The following is a 25,473-nucleotide window of genomic DNA, read 5'->3' on the forward strand; positions in this document are numbered from 1 at the left end:
TGTTTGGGATTTATTACAACATTCATTTGATTCGAGAAATATCTATAGGTGAAGGGAAATATTATAAAAAAACAATTGGACTTATTTTACTTGGTGTCCAACTCCTGTGCATCAATAATGATTACATGACATCCTCTCCTGAAATGGGAAAATGATTTCTGTTGATTCGTTCTCCTTGGTCTTATTGAAGGAAAATGTTGATCGAAGAGTTACGTTAGCCACTTGTGGCATTTGCTACGATATATGTTTGTAGTGAAGTCGTTGTAAGCGCTCTTGTTGATTGATTTGAGTAAACTATTTTACTACTAATAGTTTTGGTCTTTAAGTTAATTAATGATCGATAGAAAGTTTCTCCTGACATGAATTCGCTGCAAAGGAGATGTACCAATTTGGGCATCTCCGCGGTAACACTTCTGTTCGTGAAATATGTTTAATTAGAGCCTTTGACAGATGGCAAAGCCTTGTTTATATTAAGTATTTTATTCAGTTTAATATTTTTGACCTTAATCTGGCCTTCAGTCGATATTTACCAGGAAATGACTACCTTACTTGTTTTCTACAGTTTTAAGCGTGTTTCTTTGAGTTTTAACCGAATTCATGGCGGTGGATAACCTGGATAACTTTAATTAGATTTAAGTGATTCCATAGGTGTTTTTGTGGTTAAACAACTATTGTTCTAAATTCTGCCTTGTACTTGAACAGTATTTTTAATTTATCTTCTGAGTTTTTGATCACGTCCTTAGTTAATTTATGGAAAAGTTTTAGCCAATCATCTTCGATGAAGACGCTTAATACCTTCTGTAAATCGATAACAAGCTAAGATTTCAAACTGTAATTTTAATACTTTCCTATCTATTGTTATGGAAAGTTTGCGTATGACTAGTAATTGTTCTCCTTATTTTGCATTGGCCAGTTAACCTAAGCTTAATAGTGAAAACTTGGGTTGAAAAACCATTAGGACAAAGTATATTATCTCGAAGGTTTGATGCCAATGAGACTCTTTTAACCAATCAGATTAGACTTACGTCAGCATTCGGTTTGCACTAAGCAGCTGGTTTCCTGGCTGATATAAAAATGGGTGTAACACAGGTTTAGCAGAGAATTGTAAAATAGGGGTTGAGCTAACTTCGTGACATTGGACTTAAGAATATAAATGGAGTCAATCAAACCAAATAATCGTCTGTTTGTTGTGAGAACCAGCTAGTTTCCCAGAAAGGTTCTTCAACACAAGCACAAGAACATGTGTAAACAAGTGAAAACTGAGTCGACATAAGCACAAGCATAAGCACAAGGCCGTGGACCAATCATAGGCCACTTTGACTCAGACCTCATGCGAACATATCAAAAGCAATATGGCGGACGAAGCGTCCGCCATCTTGTTTATCATCGGCTTGAGGAGAACTGGTATCGAGAATTGAGTCAAATATGCCATTCTACATGTGCCTATGTTGTTATACTTATGCTTATGCGCTAGTGGAAACCATGCAGGCTTAAACTCCCTTTTATCAGCTATGCCACCACAACAGCCGGGGAGTAGCCAGGATTTCTTCCTGAGGTAGATAGATAGATAGATAGATAGATAGATAGATAGATAGATAGATAGATAGATAGATAGATAGATAGACAGACAGACAGACAGACAGACAGATAGATAGATAGATAGATAGATAGATAAGTAAAACGATAAGTATTAAAGCTACATGAGCTTGTAGGGTCGTTTGTAATTAACTAATCACTAAATAAACTAAAAAACTAAAATCTAGCAATATTTACAGAAAAAGCATTTGAACATAAATTAGCGATATTTGCAAATGTGAAATTGTGAGCATAAATTTAAGTATATATAAAGTCATCTTTTCTAAAACAACAAGTGGATGCAGACGTTATCTTGAAGCTAAATTCATTAAAGTTATTATAACTAGAGACAAGAGAGGATAAAGGAGACAGAGAAGGCGTCCCCCATACACACCCTATTCCATAGATAATTCCTCTCGAGTTATTTTTAGAATCGGGGTAAAGTTACCTCGCGCGCTGCGTGGATGTTTCGTGGAGGTTTCGCATGCCTAAACGCCGTGCAAAACATGTCGGGCGAAAGGCAATGAAAGCGTAAAGAGATCGAGAGCATTTCTGAATATTGAAGAGAAATGAGTCGACGCTCACGTGGGAAAAGGGAATTGCTGGACTGTTTGACAACCTGTGAAATCATTTTAACTCGAAGTTGTCGTTACCTCAGTGCTTTAATAAAATGAGAAATTTCGCCGGTCTATTGAAACTGGTCGTTTGTATAATAAAGCCGGTAGGACGCCAAGTGTTATTTTTGTTGAATTATAAAAGACTAATAAAAGAATGAATATCAAACCAGAAATTGCTCTCTTCAAACTGTAAATTATAAATGATCCTGAGAGAATATTCAGTGTGTTAAGGATTGCCCTGCTGTACTGTTAGCTCTATACAAGAGAGGAAGGGCGATTGTTTTTTAATTTCCGTTTTGCTGACACAGCTTTAGCAGAAATCTCTCTTTAGTCGTTTTCGTCGACAAAACAAATAGCAATATGGCTCTCCGCGTCTTCCGCCATTTTTTTCTGCGTCAATTCGTGAAGGACGCGTGGCTCTGAGCGTGGGTCATCCACGCAGAACACATTTGCGCTATGTGATTGGCTGTGTCTAATCCCCCTTGGGATCTATGGTCTTAAAAATAACTCGAGACGAATTACCTATGGAATACGGTGTGTATGATTTGTCAGGGTTCTACAATTGTTGGTCATCGCTTTCCAAAGGACTGAGCCTCTAAACGCGACAGAGTCTTTCATGTAACGGGTGTTGAAGAGTGGAACTATTAAAGAAGCGCATGTCAGGTTGAATAATTTGTAGCCTGCTTCTTTGTGGCCCTTTTCTTCTTGGTGGTCAATTGAGTTTCCTATTTTTTATTTTAATTTTTAAAAATGTTAAATACACTGAACTAACGCCTATTAAATGACAACATCATTATACCACTGTCAGGAAAATACTAAGGCTCAGCAACTTTCATTTGAATAGTCACACTTACTTTAAGATTTCATCCACAAACTCAACCGTTTATAGAACCACTCTGTACAGCGCAATAAAAACAGTACCACAGGAAAGAACTCCTCAGTAGCTTTCAGTTGAATGGTCACACTCTGTGATTTCATCCACAGACTCAAACGTTCATTGAACCACCTTTTACAACATAATAAACAGTACCACTGACAGTAAAGTACTGCTCATGCAGTAGCTTTCATTTGAATGGTTACTTAAGGATTTCGTCCACAGACAAGACTCAAAAGTAATAACCACCTTGACAGCATAATTGATAAACAGTACCACAAGAAAGTACTGCTCAATAGCTTTCATTGGAATGGTTACACTTTAGGATTTCATCCACAGACTCAAAAAAGTAACAAATTACACTCGTAAATGTTTTATGAAATTGACCCCTGCTCGGTAGCTTGTTATTCCCAATGCAGTAGAGTTGAGAATATCCATGCACAAATATTGCAAATGCGAAGAATTTTGCGAACAAACGAGCTGGCGAAATTGGCTCGTCTGACATAAGGGCAATTTTACGATTTAATATGCACTCAAAAGCTTCCCGGAGGGCTAATATTTACTTCAAACACATTTGAGGGGGCTTAATAGAAACGAAGAGCTTATTTGAGAGGAGGGCTTATTTAATTTGACAAAAACGATGGTATCAGCTCTCCATTAATAACTAGAATACAAAGTAGAAAAGCTCAAGTACAAGGCCATTGGAGGTCATGCAGCCGAGGATAAAAAAAAGTCCAGTTAGTGAAGAGACCATCCCGCTGGATCAGTCCACACGAAGTTTTACAGTCGTGATTGATTAATACAGTTCCAACATTTATTAGTGAAGAATGATAAGGAGGAGGGAGGGGGGAGCTTAAAACAGAGGGGGGCTTATTAACTTTCTTCCCTTGAAAAGGGCGGGTGGGGGCTTATTAGAAAGGGGGACGCTTAATAGAGGAGTTACAGTATTTGTATATTTGGCATAAACTCACGATTTATGCGCTCTTGTAACATTACTACAAATTCGTTTTTCCTTTTCATTGCATTTGCGTGGATCAAGAGCATTATGTATAAACAAATTCCAGCAATTTAACAGTTCTTTTTCGTTTTTTTTTTTTGGATTATTTTGCAAACGCCCGGCAGTTGGTTCTAATTTTTCTCCAATAGTTCAGTGGTTTATTTGCATGAGGTAAAGCTCACTGACAAACTAGACTATCGACGACCACCAACGATGGGCCTGTTATTTACTTTGTTATCGTCGTCACAGCTTTTTTCTTTTGAGAAAGGGAAGCCCATTTTTAGTTTTTATGTAGCTGGTAGCTTTCACAGTCGCTCAAATAGTTAGTTAACTCAGGAGCCTGGTTAAAGCTTCCAATTTCCTTATCATCCATGTGATGCGTCAGCTGTGCATTTAGCATGCGATATACAGAATTCATATTTTGCCAAAAAATCTTTCGCTTGGAAACATTTCAACTTCTATTTTGAACAACAGGTGCCGTCAAACAAACACACACCCAATTGAATAACGTCGACCTCTCTCAAGCCACGATTTCCCATAAGCGTCCCGGAGAGACTACTCCCCAGTATGATAGCATACACGGGCAGGCTTAGCCTACGCCGCAGACAAAAGTAAACTCTGGTTATGTCCGTCTGCGAAAAAGCGCCGAAAAATGCCATTGTCATCCAGACCCTTAGATAAGGGTGGGGCGGTGTCAAATAAAAAGTGTTTCGGCCCTTCGGGCCTCAGTTTGGTATACAAATAAGGGAAAGGGGGCCGGGCACCCCGGGCCCCTCCCCTGGATCCGCCAGGAATAAGCACGATGCAGATAGAAGTAGATGTATAGCAAGATGTAGATAGAATCAAAATAACGGAATAAAAACTGACTGACTCTAGGAAGATCTCAAAAGTAGAGGCCAGTCATTGGAGAGGTGTGTAACTCCCCCTGGACCAGGGTGAGCATTAAAGTTCTTTATGGCGCTGCTGAGCGGTCCATAGTCTTCTCTTATTGATGCTTTCTCTTGTACGGCCTACGCGTTACGAAAGTGACTGGAAAAGAGTGAGGAGTTGTAATGCATTTTTATCTGAAACCTTTTGCGGGAAAATTGCTGTAAAGATATGCTTTTTGATACAACATTTCCGATAATTTGATTAATTAAGGACAACTTTATTCCAGGAGGTACCTGCCGAAGTAAAAATGTCATTAAAAAGTTTACGTTTCTGCTTTCCCCGTGAGTGATGGGATAGACTGTTCACGGTCCTCTGTTTTCCCGTAGGATCGTCGAGAATTCACCGGCGGCCATCTTGTCGACCGAATCTAGAAAATGCCCAGCCGCGAGTTACAGGGGTGAGCGCTCGATTTTGACAATGTTAAGGAAAAATAGAGGTCTTTAACAGACAGGCTAGTTATGGGACAGCAGACCAATTAGTAGTGTTCACACCACCTTCTACCGCACAACTACCATCGGCGATATTTTGAAGAGAAATATTAATTTGGCTTTATTTGTGTAATTCGCACAGGAAACCGAAATAGAAAGGGAAAGAAAGGAAGAAAAAAGAATAAAAGAATAGCTAATTAATAAAATTTAATCCAGACAATATTGCGTAGCATCGAAAACAGGAATCAGTTTAGGTGTCTGGGAAACTGCCTACCTACCCCTCCCCTAAGCCATCATTTTTTCCTAAGTGAGATGTAAGTGTTAATGTTAGCTTAGGGGAGGAGTAGTTGGACAGTTTCCCAGAATCCTAAATTGACCCAAAAACAGTGTGATCGAGGGAGGTAATTATGCGCCAGCAGGTACAAATGACAGGTTATTTTATTTGGGGAACAATTGAGCACCCGGTGGTTGTGAGAAGAACAAAAATGTTGTCACTTGTTGTTTATATGCACTGATTAGCTGCGTGGAATGCTTTCTTGGCTATTTTTCGACCTTATAACATTAACTACAAAAGTGGTTGAAACGCTTCAACGCCCCTTACACTGAGCGATCGACTTTTGTTGCCAGCGTTGTTTCTCTCCAAAGGAAGGAAGGTAGGATAGAATAATTTACGATTATTTATAAGTATTTCCTGAAGCAGGTGCTCCTTTCTTTCACCATTTAGACAGTTATTGTCTTAAGCGATACAAGCAGGTTATTTAGTTTTTACCCGTAAACACAGGTGTACAAAGCCCTAGAACTCTGCGGGCCGGGTATTTAAACGACGTGTAACTATGATTGCGGTTTAAGGCAGCAGAGGGTCTTCTAGTCTGTTTGCAATTTGGTATTTATGGATTATTGTTTTCCATTCTGCGCTGTTTTCAGTAATGTTCAGATTTTACATTTGGCCTTTAGACAAAACGCGGCTGTGTTAAACAACGGCCCAGCGTGTCCATGCCTTGTCTCGTACGTACAGTTTTCCAAATGAAAGGGGCAACCTATCCCTGGTATAATAAATTATCTCGACGTTTAATGCCTGGAACTGAATGCTTTTTGCACTCTTGCTTTGGTCAGGGCGTGGTTAAAATTGTCTGGTTGTGTACATAAAATTGTAAATATAAAAGGAAACTGAGATCAGGAATTCAGAGACATTGTTTTGTTTCACGTAACTTGACTGCTAACCCTTAAAAACTGAAAGGTGATTTACAATTAAATCAAATTTAGATTGTAAATGGCTCTAGTTGATCTGTGACTCCTATTATGTACCATTCGCCCCATGTTAGGGAATCCGGATTCCGAAATCAGAAAAAGTTTTGTTTGTGGAATTCGGAATCCAGAAAAATTTTCCTTTTGAAATCCAGCCGGAATCCTGGGCTTTGGAATCCAAAAATAGCTCAAGAAAACCAGAATCTCAATAACGATCGGAATTCAGAATCCAATTCCACTGACAAAGACTGGACTCCCTGGAATCCGGAGCAATCCGCGGCGTGGATTGCAGAATTCAAAACTGTCTTGGATTTCCTTATACGGGGCAAACCACTGATTACTCACTTTTCTTTGTTTAGTGTGATAAGCAATTTTTTGTTCAAAATGTTCGTTACGAGTCATGATCTCTGCTCGTAGCTTTTTTTTTTCGATTTGTGCTAATGCCAGTGATTTAACCAATTAGGTCTGAATTCAGGAGAGGACTTTTTGGCCATTAAAGAGGGAAAGATGCTTGCCTCTTAGGTATATATTTGAGCCTGAGACCCAAGCAGCTCCAAGTGACTTTCGTAACCTGCACATTCAGCTTGTGCGATTATGGTGTTTCGTCTGCGCATGCGGCGAAGCCTTCTAAAATTTGTCTTCAGCTTTCGCTCTCCGATCAAAGCAGGAGGGAGAGCCCTCTAAACGAGGTTGCCAGGAATCGACCTTTCCAGGCAATTTGATGAGTTAAAAATTAAGACGCTTTGATATTTTTCCATCGCCTTGAAAGTAATTTTATCCTTATTCGATCGCCATAACATTTTCCCTACTAACTGAACTTGGATTGAAGTTTGTTAAAATGTAGTTTTAAGTAAAATCAATATTGCCATGACAACGATGTTAAAGAAGAATTTTGTGACATTTACAGATCAGTCATTGAAAGCTGAAAGCCTGAGTGAATATTGGTATGCTCTCCGAAAAACTGTGTCGAAACAAATTGATTTACCGCATCTGACTTGTTACTTTCATGTATATAAATCAGATATATAGATAAAGGCGCCTAAACATACCTGCTCACACTTGCTATGTCATTATTCAAGGTCAATACACCACACGTAGGAGTGACACTCAGCTAAGACAGCAATGCAACGCCATCTTTTAATTTCTTCTTTTCTACTCTGTGGACTTTCAATTTGTTTGGGTAAGCACATTATACTATATTTCTATTTTATTTTACCGTAATATTCCCAAAAGACCTAAGATCTAGGGTGCTTTATTTAATACTGATAACTTTAACAAGAGAGAAGAAAGATTACTCTCCCTTGACTTTAAAAATCAATAAAACAATTTGAATATTTTTCAATTGTTCCACTGACCGTTGTCGAGGAATGAAGGTTATCAACGAACCAAAACAGGACCAATCAGGTGTTAACCGCGAATGCCGCTAACCTGGCTCAGAGAAATTAGAGACCCTTGTAACAGTTGTACTACGTTGCTCCCGCCTTTTGTAATCTTTGCGCAGCGCTTCCTATCACTAATTGTACCGTTTTAGTTTTAGCAGGTCCTTCGCCCCAGTGGCTTTACCAACGAATTCATGCTCTTCCGGTTAAAGGTGGTCACTTGACCACTGAGCCTCATGCCAAAAAGTCAGAGATTCCGGAACACAAAAAGAGGAAAGACGGCGTGAAGAGACTGTTTAACTTCCTGGATTCTGCTATACAAGACAGTGGAAGTGGAAGCGGAGAAGGATCGGCTCAAGATTCGGTTGCTATGACTACCAAGGAAAGTTCCGGTTTAGCTGAAAGGCCCGAAAAGCAATTCACTACGGACGGTAGGCATAAGCAGCAGGAAATAAACAAACCACTCAACGCTGCGGAGAACTTAACCAAAGAACAACAGAAAGCGGTGGACAAGCCTAAAACAAGTTTTGCCAGTCATACTCAACCGGTTTCAACAGGCTTTTCTGGATCAGGGCTAGAGAATATACAGCTGGCTAACCGGTACGCGGCTCAAAGCCCGCAGGTAACCCCAAAAAGTTACTTTACTGCACAGAGAACAGCTGGGTATGGAACTTTTAAAGCGCCACAAACTTCAACATGTAAGTAGATAGAAGAAGTGTTCACGGCCAAGAGTGTAATTTTTTTCAGCATGTCGCCCACTGTGACGGAATCCAAGACCGTCTTGGATGCTCTGGATTCCAAGCTGTGGATTCCAGATTCCAGGCACTGGATTCCGGATTTTTTGTCAGTGGAACTTGGATTCCGGATTCCAATCGTTAGTGGGATTCCGGATTCCTTTAGCTGTATTCCGGATTCCAAAGCTCAGGATTCCGGACTTCACCATCTAAAATTCCCGTATTCTGGAATCCGGATTCCCTGACATGGGCACAACTATGGTTAAGCAAAAAAATAAATGCCTCACCTCTTATCTGCAATTGATCTTTTTTTTTTTTAATTTGAAGTAAAATCTGAACCTTAAGACAGACACTCTTTTAGAGAACACACCCTTAGCTACCCTTCACTGGAAATCACACAATAGTTGTGGGTTGTCTTTTTTACGTATTCGATTCACTACTTGATGCACATGCCATATTTACTATGAGTAGGCTGAAGAAAGTAACACTGCGATAAAAACAAACAAACAAACTAACTAACTAACTAACATCCCGTGCATAAGGAGTTGCACCTATGTGCATTCACCCTTCCTACTAAGTTTCGCTTCTGTATTCCTATCAGATTCACCAAACATCTCTCCGTACATGCGCTCCATACCAGCTCAGAAAATAGCTTCCGCTTACCCAGTGGCTGGTCAGCGGCCCAACTCTTATGGTCATACAACTTTACGTACACGACCACTAGCTATCCCCGTGCGAAGTCAAGTTACTGGTAATGAAATCCGACCCCAGCATTCTTCCGCAACCGCCCAGCAAATGCTTGGTATGTTAAGCGCTACTTATTTTCGACGATAATAACTTAGCCTTTTTTCACTTTTAATCTATATCATTATTAAAATAATATAGTGAAATCTCGATGTAACAAACCTCTATATAACTAAGTCCTCGGTGTAACGAACGATTTTCTTTACCCCAGTAATAGTAAAATATATGGAAAAGAACCTCAATATAACGAAACCTCGTTATAGCGAACAAATTTTGCCAGTCTCTTGGCACTTCGTTATATCGGGGCTCCACTGTATCTTCGTTTCGAGAGTAACGTGTGGTATTTTAGACTGCATTTCCTTTTTGTCGTTCCATCTTCCAATAGACATGAAACCCGCTATGTTATTAGGTCAATAGCCTGGGACTAGGCCCCGCAGTGGGGAGAAAAGGCAAAAGACTGGGTGAAACAGCAAAAAAATCGGCGAGCGATGCGAAACCGAGCGGTGAACTGGGGGAGGGGAAAAGGCAGTGCTTTCCCTCCCCAGACTACCGTTCGGTTCGCTTCATTCGCCGATTTTTTCATCTTTTTTGCACTGAATTGAGGACCCTGGTCCCAGTTACGAAGTAGGTCCGCAATAGGTGTCAGCAGGTCTGCTACAAGTTCGCAATTTGTTATATTACCTGAGACAATGCTTTTGAGTCTGTGGATAAAATCGATGTGATCATTCAAGTGAACGTTAGTGAGCAGTACGTCTGTGGTACTGTTCTTAATGATGTACAAATTGGTTCTAGTCTTTAGATGAAAATTTAAGAATAGGATGAAAGCTAGGTCTGAGCATTACTTTGCTTTATACAGTTAATTAACAGATCATCCCACAAGTTTATAGCTCTATCGCAGAGCCAATTACCTACCACTTTTGTCCCTTTTTCGTAGGGGGCCCAAACAGATCAAATATTCAGGCACCGTATTATATCACAACGACCATTATGGGCCCTAATGAATATGGCACCTATAACGTTGATGCCCACGGAATTCCTGCTGCTGAGAGGAAATCACCAGATCCTCTTCAATTGAAACCATACGGTGAGGTAAAAAGACAACGCGACGAGTTTCACCAACAAGCTAGAGCTCTTATCCCTGGCAGTGTGCCCATTAGAACTTACAATCGCTATCCCTACCACCTACCCCAAAGGAATCTTCCTGGAGAAGTCCGAGGTATCATTCAAAGCCGGTTGCCATATCATCGTGCAAATCCGTTAGTATCGCGGGCACAAATGCCCATAATGCAACGCGCGGTAGTGACTGCGCCAAACCCAGCACGATTTCCTGGCCAAGTTTACTACAGAAACAACATTCCTCAGCAACAAGCTAGCCTCGCTTTGACAGAGCATATGATGCGAAGCAATGGGTATCCGCTGGTTACGCGGGCGCCTGTTGCAGTTGGTAGGGCGGTGATCAACCGAAAGCCGCAGCCTGGTAATATTGCGACGTCACTAGCTGCGGCGGCTGCGAGACTCGTTGCTCCAGCTCGACCAGAAGCTTACGAAAACTCAGCCACTGCAGAGGCAGTTGGCTCTCTTTCTGCTCCATACTTAGGGGTGCACGCTGTCAGGTCAAGTACACACCCAGGCCGATTGTAAGATGAACCAAGAGGAGACAATGTGGCCTTCTTGATAGGAGAGACTCTTAAATATTCTGTCGGTTAAAATACAGTAACTATGACTAAATTGATGTACAGATCTGTAAAGAATTAAGCGATATCTATGGCAGATTGTTTGTCCCAGGTGATTTTAAGTGAAGGACATCACCCGAGGTCCGCTTCTTTCTTGGACCACGTCCAAACTGATGCGGTTTACTTTGGAGACGGGCAACCTTTCCGCCTTGCAGTTAAACAAAAACAGCTCAAACTGGGCGGAATCACATGAAAAGGCGTTCGAAAAAGGAATATTAAGTTTCCAAACGGAGTTTTACAGCTTGCGAGGGGGTCACAGGGCCAAAAGGGAGTTTGTTATCTTACCAACAGAAGAGTGAATGCCGGCGTTTTTGTAAGCTTTAAATGGCAAGAATAGATCAAAGTACCACTGGTGCTATGGAAACACACCCCCAGCTCCTCCCCTACATTTGGCGAGGCACCCACCCTCGATCGAGCTTATGAGCCGATACCCGTCTTTTTTATTGCATTCCTTTTAGCCAAACGTTTTTCGGGCTTAGACAATCCAGATTGTTTGGATTTTCCTGTTAGCCGGAACAAAAATCTGAAATAAGATTGATCCATACTGTAGCTGCTTGCTGCTCTGTTCTTCTAGGTAAGGTAAGGTAAGAACTTTATCTTAGCAAGATGAAAAGATCAGCATTGCGTGGGGTCGTGCATACAACAATTACAAGAAAAATAAGGAGTACTGAAAGCAAATGTACGATTAAAAATTAAAAACTTTTAAAAATGTTTGTAACCGATATTTCAGTTTTTAGTTGTAGCTAAAATAGGTAATGAAAATGTGCAATTGAAAATTAAAACTGTTAAAAGTATTCGTATTCAATTTCAACACATCGTTTTTTTTATTTCTTGCGCTGAATTAAGCGTCTTCTCGTGGAGAAATGAAAAGAAAAATACCTCTTTAACTAGTGTTGGTTCATACTACGAGTCGTCAACTGAAAGTTATCTGGAATTTTGATTCAAGGAAATTCAGAAGACAATTACGAATAGACAAGTGCTGAGAAGCGCGTACCTTCTAAACACACCCACACATTGGACACTATAGTTTTACGGCGAGAAAACGCAAGCGTTTTCGCTTCGTTATGGGGGAACTTAAGTTTAATATACTATAATCCTTTAGCGTTTGCCCGAACTAACCTTCATCCGACGTGCTTAATTTATCGATGAACGAACACGATCTTGCAATCGAAAAGCAGTTTCGTTAAATGGAGTACAAATCTGAAAGTAGATTGAGATACCAATCTGAACGATCCAAGTGCGAAGGTGGATCGTTCAGATTGCAGTCTTAGATTGTTTTAGTCCTTAATGGAACAGAGAATCAAATTTTGGATCGCAAAATCCGGATTTCGATTGGTCAAAACGTAGTATAGCGGACTCAACGCTATCGATGAATTTTTGGTAACACGGAAGCGGAAGTTTGAAAAATGCTTTAGGGCCCTTCAGATTCTCATGTGTTACTCAAAAGCAACAACAACAACTTTATCGCACGTGAAAAAGTTTTATTACAACCACGAAGCCAACAAAACAAAGAGTAGACGGGAAATTTCTATGTGTAGAAGCATGCATATCATGTGCATTTTAATCGCTGTTACCGGAGAGTACCCCTGGTCTACCTGTGCTTTAAATTCTTCAAATCCTGTAAAGTCAAACTGAATTTTGGATCACCAGTACCTAGTTCGATTCTGCAGTATCACGTTTTGGGAGCGTTTATAACTTTGTATAATTGTGAGTTTAACTTTTGAGTCGGTGGATAAAATCCTACAGTATGATCATTCAATACTGTACAAGGTGGTTCTGCGAACCGATTCTTAAAGTGTGTCCATTCAAATTAAGGCTCCGAAGCTGTAATTGCACCGACAAGGTCGTTCTAACATTTCAGTCTGTGGAGTTTGAGTAGGACGATTCAAACGAAACCTTTTCTGTACACTACTTAACCCTTTCACTGCCAGAGTGAGTAATGGAGTTTTGCAAGGTAGCTGATAGCTCTAACTTTTCAGTCTGTGGACGAAATCCTATGGAGTGACCATTCAAATGATTCCTTTCTAACTGTACTTTCACATGGTGCTACTTCTTTTTTTAAAATTTTACAAAATGAAATTTGGGATTTTTTTGTCGAATTTTGCCTTTGCCCACGTTTGGCAGTGAATGGGTTAAAGACCGTCCTCAATAGGTTATTCGGGATCCGGGAGTAACCTTATTTGAAGGCCGGGATTCGGGATTTCAAAGCTAAATGGGGGCAGGACTTGAGATTTAAAGTAGCGTGGGTTGCGGGATGTTCAAAATAACCCTCGGGATTACGGAATTGGGCGAACATTAGGGTCGGGATTACGGGATTGAAGAACCCCACTGGGGACCATCCTACATACATACATACATACATACACTTTATTGAGCATTCCTAAAAAGGGCTTTTCACCATCAATATCAAAATAAAATAATTAAATTAAATGGAAAATGAATTAATTATTTATTTAATTAAAAAAAAAACTATGTACAACAATAACTAAATAGTAACTTTGTACAAACTAACCTAGTTCATGTTACAAATCGTTCATTAATTAGACGTCTCTTAAAAACATTAGTATCTATGATATCCGTTAAGTCTTTACTTAAATTATTCCATGTTTTCACACCACGGTAATGAAAAAGCGCGTTGACCAGCATTGATTCTACAAGATGGAATATCGAGGCTATCTCTATATCTTGTCTGTCTATCATGGACAATAGCTCGAGTTGAAAATTTATCTGACAGACCTTTGAGACATTTATGCATCATAACTACATCATTGACCTTAAGTCTTTGTTTGACATTTAGCCATCAACGTGATCTTAGACCTGCAGAGATATGGTCATATTTGCGGAGTCCCAAGATAATCCCGGCTGCAAAATTTTGAACAAGCTGAAACTTATGGATGTTAATCGCCAAGGTATTGATCCGAACTGAGGAGCAATAAAACAGCCTGCTAAAAACAAAGCTATTAATGATTAATAAAAGTGTTTCCTTATCAAGTAAATGCTTAATTCTATTGATCTGGATCAGTTTGTTCATACAACTAGCAACAGTCTAACGTATGTGTTCATCATAGGAGAGGCACTGATTTAAAAACACTCCAAGATTCTTTGCTACAGGTGTTGATGATATTGGTTTTCCCCGAAGTGTTATTGTAAAGTCACGTAACTGTTGTAGCAATTGCGGCACGCCTACCACGAGAACTTTAGTGTTATCTGAATTCATAAGCAGTGAATTGTGACAGCACCACCTACAGATTTCGTTTAGATCAGAGTTAACTGACGAGACTGCGTTACATAGCTCATTACTTTTAAAGTACAGTTTAGAATCATCAAAGTAACAAGCAGTTCGACAAAGTTTAGGTACATGTTACTCAATCATTTATTTTAACAGTAAACAGAATGGGGCCAAGAATGGACCTCTGTGGAACTCCATAATCAACTGAGAGAGACAGCGAAACCACATTCCCAATACGAACGTACTGGTACCTTCCTTTTAGGTAACTTTTTAACCATTGCAGCGCTGATGGAGACACACCAAGGCTTCGAAGTTTAACTAACAAGTCATGGCTTATACTGTCAAAGGCTCTTGACATGTCCATCAACACCAATATTGAGATTCTCTTTTCATCCATAGCTTTTAATAGGTCATCAGTGACAGAAGAGCCGTTTCAGTGGAATGGTATTTATCCTTTAACTAAAATGCTACCATCTGATTTTCAGAGTTTGACAAAGTGAAATTCCATAGTCTAGGGTTTATTAGTATTCACCAAATCAGTGGATAGCAATTTTCGCGCGTTCTGATTGGCTCCAGTAACTCGGAATATCCTTGGATATTCACTGTTTTGGGACGGGATTCAAAATGGCTTCTCGTTTCGAAAGATGAAATTTTAGAGGTAACTGAAGCAGCTGCGCCAAAAAATACTAAGAAAGAGACAAAATTTGGCTTGTCGCTGTTTACTGCTCGGTAGAAAAAAAAATTTTCCTCGCTGAATTTGCAACAAAATCGTAAAAAAAATGACCCCCGAAACACTGTCAGTTGAAACGTACGTAAACATACTCTAACAAAGTGACGTCTTTTCTTTACAAGAAGTTCCTTTTTGATTTTTATCCAACTGATTTGATAAATACTACAACAACTGTCCCTCTCAGGGTCGGCTCATAGCGCTAGATATATACCTCGACGCTTCGCGCCTAGGTATAAATGCAGCACTATTCACCTCCCCGTCGGGGGATAGTTGTATATTATTCTCAGATTCCAAATGGAATGTTAAAATGTTTGGCCAAAACCCTCATTCGTGAATAAATGAGATCCCAGTCAAGGTACACCCCTTGCAGAAAGCGGGAGGATTTTTCAGTGACCCTGAAAGCCGATCGTCCATGCAACACACGAGTGTTATTGAACGATATCATTTCGCCGGGTGACAGCTTATAATCAATTTGATTGCTTGGGTGTCTCAGCATTCTGCCGACCTTGAGCCAGGCTTCATATAATTGGACAGCTTTCTCCGGCGAGAATGCCATGACAGAATCGCGGACATGATTGTTGAAAATAAAACGGACGATTTGTTCATTTTCATCCAATCTGTAAGAATAATAAAGCAACAAAATTACAGATGAAATATTGAGCAATGTAGTATATTCTTGAAATATCATATATCATCAAAGGATACTTTTCTTTCGTTACAACTGAAACTACAACAAACATAAGAATACCTTAACCTGTCCTTTAACCACAGATTAACAATATGTCCAGAAACCGCGCTCGCCAAATTTTGCGCGACTTACATTCACACTGTTTCGCAATGGTTTTAACCGCTGGTTTTTACTGTGATTCCCGGGCTCATAATGTTCGGAAAGTTCGAGGGGTAAAATACATAGCGGTTTATGGTCAAATAAAAGCCGCTGATAAAGAATATTGCCACAACCAAAACTGGCGACGAAAACTCAAGAATTAAGTTTCCGAACAAGAGGTTTTAGAGACAATTTAGATGATTTTTGGCCGAGATATTGTAGAGCGAAGATCTTGGATTTAAGCCGTGTAGTAGAAGCGTATTCATAAATAGAATTAACTCCAAATTCTTTAAACGTGGGAAGGAAGAATATGCTTTTTCAGTGGACAAAAAAACTCTCGATAGAAAGATAAGACTTTGTACATGAAGATTTAATCGCAACCTCTGAGAGTTTCCCAGCGGAATTGTCACTGAAGAAAAGAGGTTAATCAAGGTGGCAGTGCTCCATTTACAATTATATAGAAGACGCAGGTAAATTTTTCTTATTTTTATTTCCATTCTGGGAAGCTCAAGATTTGAATGTAGGAGTTTAAGTTTGTCAAAACTAAGATCTTAACTTTCAACCTCAATCGCAACCTTGTGTTCAGGTATATCGCACGACATGCTGTATCGCAAATTATTGTTTCTTTGTAAAATTTTCATTGCTTTCTGTTGGAATTTTTTCTAAGGGTCCACTGCTACCGCGCGTGCGTGAAATTAAATTCTGGCCATGAGTAAACATCACGTAAAAATCGGAAAAGGGTTAAACCTGGATGGCTGTTGGTGAAACTTATGGCGCGAGGTGGGGGGGGGGGGGGGAACTCACCAATACCCCTCCCTTTCTCCCCCCCCCTTCCCCTACCCCCACCTCGCCCCATAAGTTTCACCAACAGCCATAGACATTTAACCCTTTTCCGTGTTGTGGCGGAAAATATGCCCCCTACATTCAGTGAAGAACTCTTTAGTTTGAACAATCCTCTTCTCTGGAAATAAGAATTTAGGCTCGTACTATAATTCCTTTGGCCTATAAGTTTCCCTCCCCTGGGGGAATTCTAATAATTCCATAGAACAAGGGTGTTTGGGGTGGGAGGAGGTGTACACTGTAGATGTTTTCAAGAACCACAAATTAAGTGGCCAGTTAATAGTCCTGGCTGACAAGAATAACAATGTTTGTAAATCAATGCAAATAGAACCTCTTTGAGTACAGTGTACCCAAGATGGTGGCCACTTGCAGCTGTACCAGAGGTTCTGTACTTTTAGCCAGTGTGAAATTGAGGCTCTTTAACAAGTCCATGAGGCCTCTGCTTGGTGTAAGCTAAATCACTGTACCGTACACCGCCTTTGTGTTTATTAGGCAATTTGGATGGAAAGTAAGGCATAGATATTGGGGCACACCTCCTGATGTCCCAGTATTAACAGGCCTATACGATCTGATATGCCCATTATCATTGTTTCTCAGCCAGTCAATAATTTTGGTGGCAACTACATCTTCACATTCTGGGTGGTCGCTAATGGAAGGATTGACTGTATTTACTCAATTTACCAATTTAATGTGAAAACAGCGCTAACAAGCAACTGCACTGGACTGCGTCACTTACTCTATAACACGTCTTGTATATTTTTGGTGAAAATCACCGAATACGTCCGTCCCAATGTCAACAAACTGAAATCTTGTGGTTGCCATGAGCTCAAATGTTTCTGGATCCTCTTCTTTTAACACCTCTGCGATGTAAAATCCATCAACAAACTGATTTGCTCCTCCTTCACCTGTTGCTTGCTCAATGCAGTGAAGAAGTTGAGCCTGTGTAAATAAAGAAAAGTGATTATAGTCGAGTTCAACATAATACAATAATTACATGTACATTCTCCAGAAAAAGGTTTTCAGAACCAAATTTACAACATTCTGTAGCCCAGTTGAGTTAAACCTTGAACATCACTTGCTTGATCTAAAGCTAATGGGTGAAAGCAAAGACTAATAGTTCTTCAGCATTATTGCTAGGTTCAGCACAAACACAGTACATGTATAATCAGTCCTGAACCTATTATTAGAAGCTACTTATAACAATATTCTGTGACAAAGAATCTCTCTTTTTTAAATTTATTGTAAATTCAATTATCCATTCCCAGCTCAGCCCTTTTTCAGGGATGATTTACAACAGTTACTTTATTTTTTTGGTCTGTTTCAGGGGCTCTTGCCAGACTGTTTGTGGCGCAGTTAACAATAAATGAAGTAATAAGTTATCAATGTCCTGTAACGTGAATTTGAAATTGAGACCCTAATGCAGAGACTATGCTCTTTACTCTCTAAGACCAGTGTGTGGGTTCTTTAACATCCCATAGTTGATATATTATGATTATGTTCCAGGGTTGTGAGGTAAGGGGCAGGTGGGTCTATCTTCCTTATCAAAGAAGCCTAAAAAGCCTGCAACCTCTTCCCTCAGTATGCCATCCAAGGCGCGGATCTAGAGGGAGGGTGCAGGGGGTGCGCACCCCCCCCTGAGATGACCTGCGGTTTTCTAATACAACAAAAATATTCTGCAAAAACTATTTGGTTTATTGGTGTTGAAGTAGAGCAAGAGACGAGTGCACCCCTCCTAAAAAAAAATCCTGTATCCGCCCCTGCATCCCTTATCCAGCTGAGTGAACTGCGAAGGTCTGTTTATTGATACCTCAATTACCACAGTGAGAAAGATCTATGCATTAGCTTCCTGTACATAATCAGTAGCATTGAGGATTGAGGTGGTGGTGGGGGACGCTACATTAGCATCAAGTACTGGTAATTATATAGGGGCAAGTTGATCCCAACTCAGCTCTTAAAAATGGAAATATCCCAGCTCACAGAGAATAACATAGTTCTTAAAGCTTGAGCCTGCTAGCCTCCCACGCAGACGTTCTTAGGGGTTCGTCACATGTTCCTGCCCTATGAACGTCTGCAGACTTGAGCGAATAAAAACGCAGACCAATCACAGCAGACTTCCAGATCTGAGAAGTGCACTTTGGACCTTAAGAAATTTTGTGCTTGACTAATAGCCCCAGAAAAGATCAGAAAGGTCTCATGGAAGGTGAAGACCTTACAGTTTTAGAACAAACTACTCAGTTAACACACAAGCATTCTTACTAGTGGCTACTCTCACAATCTCATTGAAAAAAATTACCTGGGAGGTTAAATTTGCTGAACGGAAGTCAGCTTTACTACAAAACAACGTGTGAAAAAAATTCTGCCTTTTGTTCAGTCTTACAAGGTAACTCTGCCGTTGCATCACCCAAAGAACAACTTTATGAGCAAACAACATCTAATCCAGCCTTTACAGAGAGAAATATACAACAAACTATCGCTCATCTCCTAGATTCTCGTCCGGAGCAAAAATCTTTGGTCATGTATCACACTCTACAGAGTTTGTACGTATGTGTTTGGCTTGTCAACACTTTGACTTAAACAGCACCAATTGGATCTCTCGATAATCTGCATGTGATCTCCAGCTGATATTTGCGAACAATGAGAAAGGAATTATTTATCTTTCGGTTCAGCAGAAGATTGTGGGCCAGGAACACATGATGAATCCCTAAGAATGTCTGCGTGGGAGGCTAGAGCCTTCAAGCAAGCTCTCTATTTGGGGGAGTCGTAAGAAGTCATGCATATCCCATGAGCTGCACATGAAAGGAAACGAGCTTGTGAGGGACGGGAACATGGGGCTTCCCCGCTCTCGCAAAATTGTTCTCTTGCAGTTCACTTCCCTCACCTATATAATTGGAGAGCTTGCTCACAGCCTATTACAGATTTTAGGAGGCCCCCCAAATCCCTAATAGATTATAACTTACCCCAGGAGGATAATCATATGTAGGCAAGTCAATATGGAGCGGGAGATTGTGTGATGTGTAAGCCAGGTTGTTCGCATCAAATTTAGCATGAACAACAAATCCATGGCTGTGAAAATAATAACAAAAATGTAGTTAACTTAGCTGAAGGGCTGGATAAGGGCTTGGCCCTGTCCTCCCACCCTGCCCCTCCCTTCAAGAAAAACATTCACCAGGGTCATTGAAATAGTCTTTTTTTTTTAAATGCTGGAGGAATGTGCTGAGGTTAAGTGTGTTCAAAGCAAAGGCTTTGAGGGATGAATTGTAAGAGAATGTTTTAAAAAGTACTAAAACTGAAACTATAAAATTGTACAAAAATATTTAAGGTTGGAGGGGAGTGTGTGGATGTCCTTTAATCCACCCATGATCACAATGGATCAAACATTGCTGTTTACATTCTATTTTAAAAAAATTAACACCAATGGCTGTATAATTTATTATTAATCTATTTATTTCAATCTTTATGAAGTACTAGACTGGCCCGGATACAGTGTATGCAGTATACATGATCTAAGGTGAAAATAATAAAATGGCCACTAGCACTTAACTGTCATAATTATTGCTGAGTCAGCAACTTGTGAAAAATATAAGTCCAACTGGCCTCCACCCCAAACTTGTTTTACTGGTTAAAGCTTGATCAGAGCTTAAGTCCCACACATACAGTGTATTAATAACAATCATCCAAGGTCAAGCATATAAGTATACTGTACCACACAGATTATCTTAATGAACTGATTATTTAAAAGCGGAATCCTTTATAGCTGTTGTGGTAAATACATTGCTCTGTCAATTTCAGATCAGCTTTTCAGCATGCATATTTAAAGCAGGGAATTTTAGGCTACAACTTCTTTGCATTCAGTCAGATTGAAAAATCTTTCACACTTTAATGGGTAGAAATGTTTATACTGTATATATTTGAATAAGCGCCCAACCTCAAATTAGCACCCACCTTGAATAAGCGCCCATCCTAACGGCAGAAAAAGTTAATAAGTGCCCAGCCTCCAATAAGTGCCCACCCCACCCCACTCCCTCCCACAAAAACTCCAATAAGAGATCAGTAAGAGACCCTCCCGCAGATGGAGTTTTCTTCAGGGTATTGTACAGAAACCTTCCTTTCTTACATCTTCACTTTTTGTTATTAGCATTTACTGTTTTGTTGCAAAATATACTACTACACTTGCTGAGAATGGTGAAAATTTAATAATTAAGCACCCAGCCTCGAATAAGCGCCTACTCTCAAGGTCCAAAAATTTAATGAGCGCCCAGGGCGGTTAATCGAATAAAATTATACAGTATAATTAAGTTCACAAAGAAAGCAACATGCATGCTGTCATAGATTTCAACTTACTGGCAAGTGAATCCATTCACTTATGGAGAGCAAAGAAATGACATTACTCAGGGGTGTCATGTAATAAATTCATGAATGGAATTTACTGGTGTACTCTTGACCTGGCCTTACTATAAAGCATAAATATTGACTCAGTAAAACTGGTGCTCAAAAAATATTCAAAATACACTTCACTTGAGTGTCTTTGTGTTTAGCACAAGGGTACTAAGTTACAGGTCATTATTTATGTGGGGGGGGGGGGGGGGGGGAATCATGGGGTGGGCCAGGCCTATTTTTTTTAGAGAAAAGGGGTGGGCCAAAAGAGAATTTCATGATGATTGGGGGTGGGTCATTGTGTGTTTTGTAAAGAATCACACTCACTACAATTCATGTGGAAGATCTAAATAAATTCTAATGCAATGCTGGACATAAAATATAACACAACTGGATGTCACATGTAGCAATCCAACCTAAGTATGGAGAATCAAAGATGTGGGCACTAAATATCAATAAATAAAGATAGGCCCTATTTAGAAGGCTTGCATGCTTCCTTTTCTTAATATAACTGTCTGGGAACTTTTACTACCTGGGTGTGAACAGCTAGAAGTCATTATTGGTTTCAATAATGGATTATTGAATTCATTATTCAATTTAGTGAGATCAAATTTTTCCAATTTTCAAATCAAAAACAGTTTGAAAATTTGTTTTTTAATTGAATTACTATTTTTTGTTTAATGACTTCAATAAAAAAGCAATTTTTTTTAACTGGTTTTGATTTGAATATTGCAAAACTTATTTTTTCAATAATCGATTAATGAAATTAATAATGATGTCTAGGTGTTCATGCCTCAGGTAGTTTGACGGTCAGCTATTGAGCTCCTTTTTCTGAGGACAGTGATGAGAGTGACAGTGACAATGACCTTGTTTTGTGTGATGAAAGTGAAGACGGTCAGTGAAAGCGAAAGTAAATCAGATGATGACAGTCATACTGTAACAATACAAGAAGGCACATCAACAAGAAGTGGCCGCAGAGTAGGACACTGGTCCACAAGATATGCTGATTGTGTTCCGTGAACAGGAACTCCTTATAGAGGTATAGATTGAAGGGGGTTGGGGGTGGGTCACCTCTCATATAAAGTTATATGGGGGTGGGTCAAGAATCAACTAAGGGCTTAAAGAGGTGGGTCACGTTTTTTCTTTCATGCTAAAACAAAAAAAATCCCCCCCACCCCCCCCCCCCCCCCACATAAATAATGACCGGTCCCTAACTGGGGACACTACATTGTGTATTTTACATCTCCTACAGGAGACTGGACCACCATTTTACATGGTTATCTGAGCTACACAAAGGTCTAGCAGTTTGCATGGTAAAAACAGTACTTTCTTTTCTCAGTTATGTTAAGACCCTGAGTGCTGGTCTGGCCCAGGGGAATGAACCTGCGACCTCCCACTCTGCAGTAACATGTGTTTTAAGGACAAGGCAAGTCTTGTTAGAGTTAAATGTTAATGAGGAGCAGACCAAGTTATTGATTTTACCGGTTTGTTATGACTTCATTCTACATTCAAGTGTTTTTGACAATAAATCAGGGTAGTCTGAAAAGTTAGTTCAAAAGGCATGAGTGGTGGGGGTGGTGGTGGTGGTTGTGTGGGGTTGGGGGCGGTGGTGGGGAAAGGTTTTGTTAGATCACACACATACAGATGAGGATTTGCTCACATACCGTAAAATTCCAGAATAAGCCCCGGGCCTTATATTTTTCAAAGGCCCTTTTTGAGGGGCTTATTATTGGAGGGGCTTATCTATGGAGGGAAATTTGCGTTTGAAAATCGATTGGGCTAACCTTATAGTTGGAAGTAAATTTACCGTTTTTGCTTTGTTTTACTTTGTATTTGAGGGCAATTTTCCAAGTACAAGCCCCCGGGGGGCTTATATTTGGAGCGGCGATTTAACGGAGGGTTTTTTGCGTTACCGGTTTGGGGGGCTTATATTAATGGGGGGGGGGGGGGGGGGGTTATTTTCGGAATTTTACGGTAAGAGATAAACTTAAATGTAATAATGTTCACTTTTTTGTCATTTTCATACCCATAATGTGTTGTTTTGACGAATCCAATCCTTGAACTTAATTTGTCGACCTGGCCCGGCTCAACAGGGACATTGTTCACAAGCGCTATTCCAAAGCTATGCAGAGAATAAAGCCATTCGTATAACTTAAGGTCGTCTTCGACGATTTCCTGAAAATCGTGGCGCGGGATCCTTCCGTTGAGCCGTTCAGCGTTCCAGAAAATCACTCCTTCTTTGCGGAGCGACGACGGGCGCTCTCTTATATCTTTTTCTTCCAAAAGGCGTCTTGCGTGCAGCCACTGCGAGTTAAAGACGCTGATATGTTTGTCAGGCCACGTCAAAGAAATCTGTTTTCCTCTCTGCAAAACATCGACGCGCTCCGGCTGGATTTCCATGTTCAGATGAGCGATGGAATCGTAGTTCCGCTGGAGAGAAGATTCGTGGAAGCATTCTGGGCATTGGCAGTTGTCTCGTAGATACACGAAGGGAAAACGACTTGATGTATTGTCACTCCAGGTCACATGCAGCATCGGAGAGTCGCCATTCTTGTGAACGTTCTGAACAGCCGAAGAACTTGTTTTCCACAGAGCAGCAGTAGCGTAATTTGTTTTAAAGAATAACCGAGGCGAGTTTCTTGTTAGCTGTCTCTTAATCGTGGAGTGAAAGTTGCAAACACTTCTTATACGAGAAAGCATTGCCCTGGGCATTGCCATGAGAAATGCGTGGTCGAAAATCGATCAAATAAACAATTCAAGTTCCGGCGTAACTCCTCACGACTGTTCTTACGTGATCCGGCTTTCTTTTTACGTCCCACTGAGGTAATTCTAGAAATACCGGCTGCAAACTTGAGTCAAACTGGTTGCTCAAAGGACGAGCGACAAAAATCATTTCGTTTATCTGGCTCCCGGTCAGCTGACAGTCTGATTGACTCCCTACGGACACGGATGCGACTTATAAAGTTACTGCACCGAACTACATGTACTGATAAAAAAATGAACTAATCAATGAACTATGACTTGTACCAACGGAGAATATTATCAACAGAGTTAAGAAAAAGAAACAAACAAAGCATTTGGCCCGTCTTTAACTTTCCAAAGGATTGCGTGAGTTCCAGCTTCCGCTCACTCGTCCTTCAATGTTGTACCCAATTCAAATCTCCCGGGGTTAAGATTCTTTGTGTATTGTATTTGCATTATATAATGTAGCATTCACATTTTTAAAAATGATATGGAAATTCTCGAAACAAAACGTTTTATTCCCAAAGAATTTGAATTGGGTACAACATTGAGTTAGCCGAATTCCGGGGGCGAATTGGTCTATGCCCATCTTTTCTCTTTTTAAGCCGGGTGGCCAGCTAGATCTTACTTAGCCTGCGTAGCACGCACGGCGTAGTCAATCGAACAAAAGCGAACCAAAAATCAATCGAAATCTATCGAACCCAGTCGGTCGGATTGTTGTTCGATTGGTTCGGTAATCGAACATAATCGAACTAAATCGAACTGGAACTTTTCGGTGGAGTTCGACTGTTTTTAAAATAAAAGAAGGAGTTCGATTACCGAACTCAATCGAACCAATCGAACTCAATCGACGCGATTAGTTCGATTTTGATTTTGTTAGAGCACTGAAAAACAACACGCGTTACAAATGTAAATGTAAAAGAAATAACAATAAGGCCAAAATATACATTCGACTCCCGATAACTCGAACCCTCAAGGGAAATCGAAAAAAGGTTCGAGTTATCGGGAGTTCGAAGAAAATAGCCAAGAGAAAGGTGAAAAACAGTTTTTACTGCACAGTGAACATTTTAATCACATTTAATTGAAGAAATGTTAAGTGAAAATTAAAAGATACTTCTAGATTGTAAATCAGAACCGGTAACGTAACAAAAGATAGCCTAAATAGAGCATGCTTTTTACTGTTTTGAGAAGAAAAGCTGCTTCACGTTAGCCTGTGACAATCAACATCAGCTTCCACTAGTAAACTATACTCCAACAACACGTCAATAAGACGCGAGGTTCGAGTTAGCGAGGGTTCGAGTTATCAGGAGTCGACTGAAATAGCGAAATACTTTTCCTATATAAACATCAAAATAAAAGGTCAGCATGGTTTATATTGTCCTTAGGCAGAAATTAGGTGATTAGCTCCCCTGCTCCCTCTGGGACGTCTTTGCGTATTGAAGCCAATACATAACTTATTTGACGCCTTGTTAAAAC

General features: G+C 40.1%; 2 protein-coding genes across 2 annotated transcripts; one reads left to right on the forward strand and one right to left on the reverse strand.

Moving 5' to 3' along the window:
* The first annotated feature begins 8,033 nt into the window (after positions 1–8,033).
* Positions 8,034–12,003, forward strand: LOC140942020 (uncharacterized). Its single transcript, XM_073391012.1, has 4 exons — positions 8,034–8,070; positions 8,198–8,743; positions 9,381–9,581; positions 10,458–12,003. Exons 1-4 carry the CDS (start codon positions 8,034–8,036, stop codon positions 11,162–11,164), a joined length of 1,491 nt encoding a protein of 496 aa, XP_073247113.1. The 3' UTR covers positions 11,165–12,003.
* Positions 12,004–13,653: 1,650 nt separating this feature from the next.
* LOC140941406 (gamma-butyrobetaine dioxygenase-like) lies at positions 13,654–23,920 on the reverse strand. The gene is made up of 4 exons (XM_073390401.1): positions 23,282–23,920; positions 19,839–19,944; positions 17,618–17,820; positions 13,654–15,832 (listed from the first exon to the last, which is right to left on the reverse strand). The coding sequence occupies exons 1-4, from the start codon at positions 23,788–23,790 to the stop codon at positions 15,499–15,501; spliced, it is 1,152 nt and encodes a 383-aa protein (XP_073246502.1). The 5' UTR covers positions 23,791–23,920; the 3' UTR covers positions 13,654–15,498.
* Positions 23,921–25,473: the final 1,553 nt, after the last annotated feature.

This window comes from Porites lutea, chromosome 6, assembly GCF_958299795.1.
Source record: "Porites lutea chromosome 6, jaPorLute2.1, whole genome shotgun sequence".
Taxonomy (NCBI): domain Eukaryota; kingdom Metazoa; phylum Cnidaria; class Anthozoa; order Scleractinia; family Poritidae; genus Porites; species Porites lutea.